We start from the raw sequence: 12,530 nt of genomic DNA on the forward strand, positions 1-12,530 counted from the left end.
TTTAATATCACTTCCCTAGGGTGTTATGAAGCAGCAGTCTGCAGGCTTGGTCACCCTGCATGACCGCTCCTGTTATAACGCTATGCCGTATGCCTCTTCCATTAGATTTTTGGGGCTCTGGGACCCCCTGACAATCTTGGTAGCATTTTCTTCTGCACAGCAGCGCCCTCTGTAGACAACAGGGCATCATCCGAGGGTTACGTTGTCATTCTCTGTGCAATGAGGGTCTTGCTCAGAACAGAAAGTCAGTGAAAAACCGCTCTGCAGACCATTATTTTTTAAAGTCTTGATCGGCGGACCCCCCCGCACATTTGGAAGTGATGATTTATCCTGATGTTATCACTCCCTATAACTGGAAAATATTTTATTGGACTTTTAGGGAGATTTATCAGAAGTTGTCGTCTATAGGCAACTTCATTGTTGAGTGATGTTGAGGGCACTTCACCCACTTCAGGGCCTGCGTGCACATAACTACAGCAATCTCATTTTCTGGAGATTGGGTTTTGCTTGGCAGGAATGCTCGGAAAATAATGAAACCCGCAGCAGCTACTCACCATTGACAGAGACGCCACAGTTTGCAAAGCCCCCCCCATTAGAGGATTGTACTGACCCCCTTATGTGCTTTACTTTCAGAGCAGCCATCGGCGGACAATACTGGAGATGACACTGGGATTCCTCAAACTGCAGAGCAAGTGGCTGGAAGATGAAGGTACCGTGTCCATCCTACAGCGTTAGTTCACAGGAGTGTTCCCCGACTGCAGATCTTTGCTTGGAATGGATGTAGCATATTATGTAGATCTGCAAGGTCCAAAAATGTACAGATCGGGACTCTAGATTGTTAGCCCCATTGGGAACAGTGATGATGATGTCTGTAAAGTACTGCAGAATTAATGGAGCCATATAAGCAAATAGGGCTAGATTTGCAATTAAATGGAACTTCTCTTTTTTTTTTTTTTTGCAGATGGAAATGGTCTTGCTAGTTTCAAGGACCCATTGTGCAGTATGGTGTTCTCTGCAGTGACTGATCCCAGTACACATCTCCACCAGGTGGCAGTAAAAGTCCTGACCGTGCTGGGCACACACCAAGGTACCTGTTCTACAGTCTCATTATATCCATTAAGGCCATCTTCAATGTAAAGTTAGTGCTGCTCCATACTGGGTCTTACATCAGAGTCCCGCGTCCCTCTCCCCACACACAATGAATGAATGACATGACACTCTGCATACAAGAAAAGCAGGACTCACAGGCTTTCTCTGTGTGACGGCGGGCTGAGCAGTACTCGCAGGCTTTCTCACTGTGACGGCGGGGTGAGCAGGAGTTGGAGGCTTTTTCTCTGATGGTGGGGTGAGCTGGACTCGCAAGCTTTCTCTCTTTGGTGGCGGGGTGAGCAGGACTTGCAGGCTTTCTCACTGTGACTGCGGGGTGAGCAGGAGTTGGAGGCTTTCTCTCTGTGACGGCAGGGTGAGCAGTACTCGCAGGCTTTCTCATTGTGACGGCGGGGTGAGCAGGAGTTGGAGGCTTTCTCTCTCATGGTGGGGTGAGCTGGACTCGCAAGCTTTTTCTCTGTGATGACAGGGTGAGCAGGACTTGCAGGCTTTCTCTCTGTTATGGCGGGGTGAGCAGGAGTTGGAGGCTTTCTCTCTGTGGTGGCGGGGTGAGCAGTACTCGCAGGCTTTCTCACTGTGACAGCGGGGTGAACAGGAGTTGGAGGCTTTCTCTCTGTGGTGGCGGGGTGAGCTCAACTCGCAGGCTTAATCTCTGATGGCGGGGTGAGCAGGACTTGCAGGCTTTCTCACTGTGACGGCGGGGTGAGCAGGACTTGCAGGCTTTCTCACTGTGACGGCGAGTCGATCAGGACTCGTAGGCTTTCTCTGTGTGACGGCGGGGCGAGTTGGACTCGTAGGCTTTCTCTGTGTGACGGCGGGGCGAGCAGGACTCGTAGGCTTTCTCTGTGTGACGGCAGGGTTAGCTGGACTCGTAGGCTTTCTCTGTGTGACGGCGGGGCGAGCTGGACTCGTAGGCTTTCTAATATCATGTCCTCACTATATCTGAAACTGAACCTGTCAAAGACTGAACTCCTGGTGTTTCCTCCCTCTACTAATGTACCTATACCCGACATTGCCATTTCTGTGTGTGGTTCCACTATTACTCCCCAGCAACAGGCCCGCTGTCTTGGGGTCATACTTGATTCCGAGCTTTCCTTTGCCCCCCACATTCGATCACTGGCTCGCTCTTGTCATCTGCACCTCAAAAACATTTCTAGAATTCGACCTTTTCTTACCTTTGACTCTGCAAAAACTCTTACTGTTTCTCTTATTCATTCTCGTCTCGACTATTGTAACTCTCTTATAATCAGTCTCCCTCTTACCAAACTCTCCCCTCTCCAATCTGTCTTGAATGCTGCAGCCAGGATCATATTCCTCACCAATCGTTACACCGATGCCTCTACCTTCTATATTCATTCTCGTCTGGACTACTGCAACTCTCTTCTGATCGGTCTCCCTCTTACCAAACTTTCTCCTCTCCAATCCATCTTGAATGCGGCAGCCAGGGTCATATTTCTGTCCAGCCGCTTCACCGATGCCTCCATCTTATGCCAGTCATTACACTGGCTACCTATTCGCTACAGGGTCCAGTATAAACTCATCTCTCTCACCCATAAAGCTCTCCACTGTTCTGCACCGCCTTATATCTCCTCTCTCATCTCTGTCTATCGCCCTACACGTGCCCTCCGTTCTACAAATGACCTAAGACTAACATCCCCCGTAATCCGAACCTCGCACCTCCGTCTCCAAGACTTCTCTCGTGCTGCTCCAGCTCTCTGGAATGCACTTCCCCAGACGATCAGACTGATACCTAGCCCTGACCTATTCAAGCGCGCTTTGAAAACCCATCTCTTCAAAGAAGCCTATCACATCAACTACTCAGCAAGCTAACTTTGCCCTGTTCCCTCCTTCCAAATATTATTCTGAATCTGCACCCTACTATTCATCTGTCTCCACACCCTTCATGCACATAACTGCACTTGATACTTGTCTATTGCACTTAAACACACGGGCTGATGACCGGATCATGCAGCTTTATATGAAAATCCCTATTATAATTGCCAGACCTGAATTAACAAGCACTTCTCACCTACTGTGTCCCCCCATTTCCTTGTAGATTGTAAGCTTGCGAGCAGGGACCTCACTCCTAATGTCATTGTTTGAATTGTCTTAACTTGTATTGAATTTATTGTCTGTACATGTCCCCGCTTAATTGTAAAGTGCTGCGGAATATGTTGGCGCTATATAAATAAAAATTATTATTATTATTATTATTACCTTGTGCCAGTCATTACACTGGCTACCCATCCACTCCAGAATTCAGTATAAACTTATTACCCTCACTCACAAAGCCCTCCATGGCTCAGCACCACCCTACATCTCCTCCCTTGTTTCAGTATACCACCCTACCCGCGCCCTCCGTTCTGCTGATGACCTGAGGTTAGCATCCTCAATAGTCAGAACCTCCCACTCCCGTCTCCAAGACTATACACGTGCTGCGCCAATTCTTTGGAATGCACTTCCCAGGTCAATACGATTAGTCCCCAATCCCCACAATTTTAAGCGTGTCCTGAAAACACATTTATTCAGACTGGCCTATCGCCTCAACACATTAACCTAATCTATCCCTGTGTGGCAGAGCCAAAAGTTTTACCATAACCAGGGTCCCCGCATCATTCTCCCACATGCTTTATGCATCCATTAGCCCTCTGTGTCTGTACTGTCACACACTTAACATTATGGCTGGTCCATACAATCAGGGCAACTGTTACCACCCACCTTTCGTGTCTCCCTCTTTCCTCATAGACTGTAAGCTTGCGAGCAGGGCCCTCATTCCTCTTGGTATTTGTTATAATCTACTGTATGTGATTATTGTTATGCTGTAATGTCTATTGTCTGTACAAATCCCCTCTGAAATGTAAAGTGCTGCGGAATATGTCGGCGCTATAGAAATAAAATTTATTATTATTTCTCTGTGTGACGGCGGGGCGAGCAGGACTCGTAGGCTTTCTCTGTGTGACGACGGGGTTAGCAGGACTCGTAGGCTTTCTCTCAGACAGCGGTGCGAGCAGGACTCGTAGGCTTTCTCTGTGTGACGGCGGGGCGAGCAGGACTCGTAGGCTTTCTCCCTGTGACGGGGTGAGCAGTTGTTGAATGCTTTCTCTCTTGGAGACTTGGAGGCTGTCTTTGAGTTGCTTTCTTAATCTTTTTCTTTCCTTTGTGTTTGAACACACACCTTGAATCTTTCTTCTGACAGAAAATGCAACCCTTTGATTTACATCTAGAGGCCGAAGACCCGTCTTGATCTCGCCCTGGTGCAGATCTCTTTTCTCTTAGCCTGCATCGGAGATGATTAGGACGGACACTAGATAGTTTCTATTCACTGACACAGTAACACAGATCTTGATGATGAATTTTTATGTAGTACCGGTGCTTGCTCTCTGATATATCTCTGTGCTTCTTCCCCCAAAGGTTTCTTGTCATCTCGTGACATGGATCTGGTTGTTGAGCATTTGACCCGGCTTATCCTAGAAGAAACAGATCCTCAGAGCTGGTATGTCTCTGTCCTTACCATTCCTGTAAGGGATCGTTTGGACATCTATATACAGTATAAGGCCGGTTTCACATTTGCCCTTCAGGGCGCAGCGCCTGCGCACAGCCGCCGCTAAGCCCCGCCCCCTGCCGCGCCTCCGGGCGCATGACGCTTCACGCGTCATGCGTCCCCTATCTTTACCACTGAGGACGCAGGCTGTGCGCAGTATGCGTTTGGCGGCGCCTGCATCCTTTTGACGGTGCACCGAGCGCAACCAAATTGCAACAGGTTGCGTTTGGCGCTGGTCGGCAAAAACGCATACTGCGCATGGCCTGCGTCCTCAGTGATAGGGTACGCATGCAGCGTCATGCGCCCGGAGGCGGAGCTACCGGCGGAGGCGCGGCTTAGCGGCAGCCGTGCGCAGGCCGTCGCTGCGCCCTGAAGCGCAAATGTGAAACCGGCCTAATTGAATGATCTATCTAGCGGAGATTGCAGACAGGGTCCTGCTTGTTGTATGATATTTTTAGTCTTCTGTTTTTTTGGCTCCAGCCAGGCTGCGATTGAATCTTCAGGATCATTGGCCAGAGTTCATCCTACCGTGTTTATTAGTCGTATGGTGCCCCCGCTGTGTGCAAGGCTACAGACAGGTAAGCGAATGATCGCACAGAGTTTCTCTGGATTCAACAAGATTATTTTTGTGCCGCAGATGAGGGTTGAAGCGGCACCTCTCCCTTTCACTTCGAAAGATGAGAGACGCCACTGAGATTGCATTGACGGACGGCTGCAATGCATCGCCCATGTTGGTGCAACGTTATCGGCACCTTTTGCAGATTTCTGGAATTGGAGGTTTTCACATAAGGTGTTTGCAGTCTCCCTACACCACTCCACTGAATCCGCGCCTTTTTGTGGGTTGTGTCTGGAATGGCATTTAAGGAGCCGAGATGCAATAACCAGTTACAGCCCATCATCGATTGTTCCTTATATTTATCCTCTACACCAGGGGTCCCCAACCGCCGGTCCGCGGCCCAGCACCGGGCCGCTGCAGTGCCCTTGCGGGTCCGCGGACACAAGGAAAGCCAGGGGCGGTCAGTGGCGTAGCGGGGGCTGGGGCGGCGCGCAGCAGTTTTTAGCGGCGTGTGTAGCGGCGGCCAGGGAGCGATCCAAGCAGCTCCGCTGCCTGCAAGAGGGAATAGCAGGAGCGGAGCTGCAAGGACCCGTCCACTGCGTCCATGAGGAGAAGGCCATGAGGGGAGTGATGGAGAGACGGCAGTGATGGGGTGAAGGCAATGATGGAGAGACGGCAGTGATGGGGTGAAGGCAATGATGGAGAGAAGGCAGTGATGGGGTGAAGGCAGTGATGGGGTGAAGGCAATGATGGAGAGACGGCAGTGATGGGGTGAAGGCAATGATGGGGAGAGGGGAGTGATGGGGTGAAGGCAATGATGGGGTGAAGGCAATGATGGGGAGAGGGGAGTGATGGGGTGAAGGCAATGATGGGGAGAGGGGAGTGATGGGGTGAAGGCAGTGATGGGGAGAGGGGAGTGATGGGGTGAAGGCAATGATGGGGAGACAGCAGTGATGGGGTGAAGGCAATGATGGAGAGAAGGGAGTGATGGGGTGAAGGCAATGATGGGGAGAAGGGGGTGATGGAGCACTCATTCAAAACCTATGGTGAGTTGAGTCACATTATAAATGTTATTTAATTCTAAGTATGCACTGCTACACTACAACCGTGTCCATAGCCCCGCCCCCTTATGACCAAAGCCCCGCCCCTGCCACACCTCCATCCCCGCCCTGCCGGGCCATGGAAGAATGGTCTTGCTTGAAACCGGTCCCTGGTGCAAAAAAGGTTGGGGACCACTGCTCTACACGGCCCATATATGTGTATCCATTGACATCATTTTTACTTTTTACAGTGCCCATGGATGGTACAGACACCCCGGGCAGCGTTATACCCCCACACACTTTATGGCAGCGCTGTCTTGAAGCTTTAGCTGCTGTTTCTACGCATCACAGTATCGTTCAAGAGACTGTGCCGATACTACTGGATTACGTCCGTCAGTCACAAAGAGGTATCTGCCATTCACGTGGAAATACTGACTGTAATACAGTCATATGCGCTTTACTGTTAACCCCGTAAATGCTATCCTTTATACTGTATATTATACTCCTCCATAGTGACCCGCACACTCTCCAGCTATTTTTTTTTACGTTTACATACATTTTTTTCCCCCTCCACAAACTGGAGAAACAAGTGCAGAAGACGTGGTCGCTGTGTGCAAGAGCCTTTATCACGTGGCGGTACTATGCCAAGAAAATGCAGAGTCTCTCTGTTATTATCACCAGAAAGTGATGCCATGTCTGCTGTCGCTCACCGTGCAAGCTGCAATGCAAGGTAACGGGACGGTGTAGTGTTATGGTGTCCATCGAGCCTCATCAGTGGACAAGTGCTCTGAAAATTGCCTGGTGCAACGTCAGCATTGCGATATGACGCTCGTGGGCCGTTTAATCAAAGGAAGAGCCGCTGATGCCGGCAGCTAGGAGGCAGTTCACAAGGCTCCTATCCACTGATGTTGCTGATGGACGAGTCCTGCGAATCGAGTCGTGCCAGTTCTACTAACTCTCGTAAGAGATGAAATTGTATTGTGTCCTCTTTCTCAGACAGGGGGCACACAGCAGATCTTCACGTCCTCCTTAACGACAGCGTCCTCACAGCTATGGCGTCATTAATCATTGCGTCCAGCACACGGCTCAGTCCTGAGTGAGTATTCGTGTAATATAATGGTGGTCGTGGCCCTCCGTGGGACCGGTCTGTCACTCGCCTTCTCTTCTGCACTCGCAGGTTATCGTCTTCGAGTGCATCTCAGATTGTGAACCTGTTCCTGGACGGGGATGTTTCCATTCTTTGTGAAAATAGCCTCACCTCTAAGTTCCTTCCTTTCCAGGTAATGAAGTTGGATTTTTTTTTTTGTATATGAAATACTGAGGTTTTATTTAATGCGTCTCTGGAATCGGCTGTATGTAATTGTACATTTTGCAGCTGCTTCTTAGCAGCGAGCCACAGGACGAGCATGCAGCAAATCCCAGCGGGGATGAATCGAGGACATTTGCGTCTGATTGGATTAGCAACATCTTATTACTCGGTGTGCTCCACCAACTACATCTCAGAGGCCAATGACTTGTGCTTCATAGATGAACAATCACATCAATAATTGCAGTAGCTGACGCTCCAGCCGTCCATATACAACCTGTCTGGTTCTGTCCCTCTAATCATTATTCACCCGCTCTCCCACCTAAATGCAGGATAGTCACCCCAAATTGGACATTTTACCCTTTTCCCTGACGAAGCTTAATGGAAAGGGGAAAAAAAATGTGTTGGGACATTTATACATAAAGGATTGCGCAGCTTGGTCTCACAAGTGGGAATATTGGGAAGGACTGGACAGCAGTCACCTGAATATGGACTGATAGGTGAGGGGCATTATTCCATATTCTGCTATTACACATAAAGCAATATAAACTTTTAATAATGATGGTACCATTAGGAAATCTGCAGTCTCCATTTGATTGGTTCTCTCTGGTGCCAGACTATCAGATCCTTGTTCAAGGGCGCAGTCAGACGGTGATTGTCGTGCGTGTTATCCGGCTATTTTACTGCACCCTAAAGGATGTGTATTTTTATTTTTTTATTTTTTTTTTTTTTTAATTCATTTATTAATCTTTAAAACAAGAAAAAAAATGTAATGTACAAAATACATATTTGCTTGTGGCTGTAACCATTGTACAGAGCATACACATTACCATCTGTTTGTTAAATACTAAACAAAAAAAAAGAGAAAATTGAATACTCTTATTAATATACGGATAAGATATGCATAATCCCCCAAGCATATACAGAGAGCAACAGGCTATACATTCTAAGCATGTACATCAGTCTTATCTCACCAGCCTTTACCTTATCACTCAAATAATATAGATTGATTATAGATTCCTAAACTAACCTACGGCTACATCAACCATATACTAATTCGCAGCCTACTATCTTGCACTATATCATCTCATATGCAATGTCTTCATTCTACAAAGTAAGATGAGAAGAATTCCACCTCCCCCAGATCTTTTCAAATTTACCCAAGCATCCCCTCTTCTGATATAATGTGCACTCGTATGGAACAATCGTATTTACCAAGTCAATCCAGGTTTTAAGAGAAGGACATGAATTACCCATCCACCGTAATGCCAATACTTTCCATGCCATAAACAGCGTCTCCAGTAGAAAAATCCGAACATGGTGACCCCAAACCTCCTCCTCCCATACCCCAAACAAGCAGACCAGTTGTTCAAGAGGGACAGGAGTTTGCACCAGTGATGACAAGAACAACGTCACCTCTTTCCAGTACTGTAGGACAGTGGGACATTGCCATATCATGTGAATATAGTCTGCATCTGGTGAATGACATCGCAAGCATTCCGATGACTGGAATCGACCCATCCTAAAAAGTCGTATCCGAGTTAAATATGATTAGTTTATTATATACAACTGTATCATTCTATTATTAATAGATGGTGAGACTCCAATCGGAGATTCCAGGATCTCTTCCCACTCCTCTCCCTGCGTATTAGGGATGAGTCTTTCCCACTTCCCTTTAACAGAGCTTATGGCAGATTCCGCTCCCACCGACAGCATGTACGTATATAAAGAGGAGATGAGGCCCTGGGGACCCTGCGAGTTAAGGATTTCTATCAAAGGTAGGGACGAAATGGCACGACCCACACCCATACACCTTATGTGCGACTGGAGAGCTGATCTTAGCTGTAAATAGCGGAAAAATTGAGATCTCGGAACCTCATATTTCGCCTGTATCTGCTCAAAAGACATTAAGGCCACATAATCATACAAGACTCCTATCAGGGAGACATTATGTTGGATCCAAAAATCAGCGGACGGGTGACTTAGTAATAACGGGAAATAGGCATTTTCCCATAGGGGCATTTCAGCTATGATACCTTTGAATCCAATCACTTTCTTAATTTGCCTCCATACTAATCGTGCCAGACGGAGCAGGGGCAGTAAACGAGGGACACCAGGCCTCTCCAACTCCAGGAAACCCAGTGGGCAATCAGTTCTTGCAACGTGAAGCAAGTGACTTTCAGAATTAGGGAGATAATTACCCGGCATCAATTTACTTAGGGCTCTAGCCTGTCCAGCCAAATAATATAGGAAGAAATCTGGTAGCGCCGCCCCGCCTCCCATTATAGGCCTCTGCAGAGTGGACAATTTAAGCTTGGGTCTGGTTTTCCCCCATATAAAAGACGTGACCTGGGAATTAAGATTCACAAAGAAGGACTTGGGTATCATTACAGCACTGTGCTGAAGGGAATAGCTAAGTTTGGGAAGTAATATCATTTTAATCAGGCTGATGCGTCCGGCCACAGACAGCGGTAATTTACTCCAGGTTGCAAATTTAACTTTGACCAGTTCCAGCAGTGAGCAGATATTAAGTTATAAGTCGAGTGTACTGTTATGGGATATATGGACACCCAGGTATTTAAAACTAGATACAATAGACAACAAGGAGAGAGCCTCAAGTTGGGGCATCAGGGCATGGGAGAGGGGTAACAGGGCAGACGTTTCGCAATTTATATATAAACCCGAATATTTACTGAATCCCTCTATGGTGGCAATCACTTGAGGCAAAGTTTCCTCTGCCTCGTCCATAAATATCACCATATCATCTGCAGATAGACTTATGGTATCTACCCGACCCGCTATATCTATACCCCTAATGCCAGGGGAAGACCTTATACGAATTGCCAATGCCTCAATCGCAAGTGCGAAGAGGGCCGAGGAAAGGGGGCACCCCTGACGGGTCCCCCTGTGTAATGAAAAGGACTCAGATATGGAATTGTTCACAATAATACGGGCCTTAGGCTTCATATACAATGTTTTGACCCATTTTATAAACTTATCACCAAAGCCATATCTCTGTAGACATGCGGAGAGGAAAGGCCACTTAAGGGAATCAAAAGCCTTGGCGGCATCTAACGATGCCAGTGCCCATTTGTTGTCTGGCATTAGGGAGCTATATTGGACTATTGACTGGACTCGTCTGATTTTAATTGAAGTGCTCTTACCAGGCATAAAGCCCGTCTGGTCAGGATGTATAAGGTTCAATATAATCGAATTTAATCTGGTGGCGAGAATCTTAGTAAAACTTTTATAGTCCACATTTACTAACGATATGGGACGATAGGGTCCACATTCTAAAGGGTCCTTCCCCTCCTTCCTAAGTACTATGATGTTAGCCTCGTAAAAGGATTCAGGCATAGATTCCCCCTCCCATATTCCCCGAAATACCTTTATCAATAGTGGCGTTAATATGTCTCGGTATTTCCTATACAATTCAATAGGGAACCCGTCCGGCCCAGGAGCCTTCCCAGATGCCATGTCCGCTATAGCATTCTCTATCTCCTCCATAGTGAATTCAGCATCCATAAAGGCTCGCTGATCAGGATCTATGGTAGGGAATGTTACATCCGACAAGTAATCCAAACACCCCAAATCATCAGAGCCACTTTTAGACTCACATAGTGACTTATAGTAATCGTAGAAGCAGCCGAGAATCTCCTCAGTTGAAGACACCAACGAATCATCCGACTTACGGATCTGTAATATTGTATTAGAGGTATTATGTTGGCGCACCAGATAGGCCAAAAATTTACTTGCTTGGTTTCCCAGCTCAAAATAAGACTGGCAGGCAAAGAATAATTTGCGCTTAGGTTTAGTGTCCATATGCTGGGTGTATAGTCGCTGGGCAGCCAACCACTCAATCCTATTGCCATTGGTTTGGTTAGATATGTATGTAGCCTCTGAATCCTTCAAACGCCGTTCCATCACATCATCCTCCCTTGAGGTTACCCGCTTAATGTAAGAAATTGTGGAGGACAAGCAGCCCCTCAGATATGCCTTAAGGGTATCCCAAAATAAATTAATATCCTGAGGTTCCTGGTGGGACAAAATGAAGCAATGCAATTGATCGATTGTTCTATCGGGGGATACTATCAGTTTCAACCAGAAAGGGTTCAACTTCCAAACCATCCTGTTTTCTCGTTCGCCTTATTGGAGGACACAGAGACCTTGGGTGTATGCTGCTGACACTATGCACAAAAAAAGGTTAGCTCCTCCTCCGCAGTGTACACCCCACCGACCGGCAGAGAATTCCTCAGTTTAGCTTTAGTGTCAGTAGGAGGTGGACACGGGTCTTTTATTAGACCCTTATCTACCTCGTCGTGCGTCGTTCCTTTTCAGGTTCTACGGAGGGATACAGAGTGAAAAGTCACATCTGTACTCCCACATGGAGTCTGCAAGTACGGCGTGTACTGCCACCCCGTATCCTTGCAGTTCTCCGCGGCAGGACCAGCCAGACGGACGCCGACACCAAGACGTGCCAGCGACTCCAGGGGTCCTTGTCGCCAGTCTCCCTCCCACTTGCCTACCAGAGCCTGTTGGTTGGATGAGACGCAAGACTTCTTCAGACAGGTAACGGATCGTGGATGGGTGAGTATTTTTTTTTTTTTTTTTTATTTTACCTGGCTGCCCATTCCCGACGGTTGCCTCTTCAATGGTCACAGGGGAACCCCGGTTGTAGGCGCTGCGGTCGCTCGCAGTCGCCACAAGGCTATAGGCAGCTCAATGTTGCTGGGCATCCCCCCCTTCCCTCCCCCCTTTCTGGGGACAGGGAGCACAGGGTTTTTTCCCATTGAGAGCGGCTTGCGACTGCGGCGTCCCACTTTTTCGGACCTCCGCGCCGACCCCCTGCTGACAGGCGGCCGCCGCAACTAATTTAGGCCCCGGCTTCAGTTCGGGCCTACCGCTGCGTCGCGGCCACGCCCCCCGCCCCTTTCTTCTAAGCGGGCTTCTCTCCCGCTCTTCCCAGGCCCTCCCACCGCC

The 12,530-nt window shown here is 48.1% G+C and overlaps 1 protein-coding gene across 2 annotated transcripts in view; it reads left to right on the plus strand.

Annotated features, from left to right (window-relative positions):
• MMS19 (MMS19 homolog, cytosolic iron-sulfur assembly component) overlaps positions 1-12,530 on the plus strand; it is a 135,136-nt gene that overhangs the window by 55,254 nt on the left and 67,352 nt on the right. The window contains exons 14-21 of one of the 2 annotated variants that reach the window (XM_073552857.1): positions 634-709; positions 962-1,087; positions 4,519-4,600; positions 5,129-5,226; positions 6,496-6,650; positions 6,824-6,974; positions 7,241-7,340; positions 7,422-7,524. In XM_073552857.1, coding sequence (XP_073408958.1) covers positions 634-709; positions 962-1,087; positions 4,519-4,600; positions 5,129-5,226; positions 6,496-6,650; positions 6,824-6,974; positions 7,241-7,340; positions 7,422-7,524 — 891 coding nt within the window. Of the gene's footprint in view, positions 1-633; positions 710-961; positions 1,088-4,518; positions 4,601-5,128; positions 5,227-6,495; positions 6,652-6,823; positions 6,975-7,240; positions 7,341-7,421; positions 7,525-12,530 lie in introns of both variants that reach the window. The other variant, XM_073552858.1, reaches the window with a different exon arrangement.

The sequence above is a fragment of the Dendrobates tinctorius genome, unplaced genomic scaffold, assembly GCF_039654945.1.
Source record: "Dendrobates tinctorius isolate UK_male_01 unplaced genomic scaffold, ASM3965494v1 ptg000196l, whole genome shotgun sequence".
Classification (NCBI taxonomy): domain Eukaryota; kingdom Metazoa; phylum Chordata; class Amphibia; order Anura; family Dendrobatidae; genus Dendrobates; species Dendrobates tinctorius.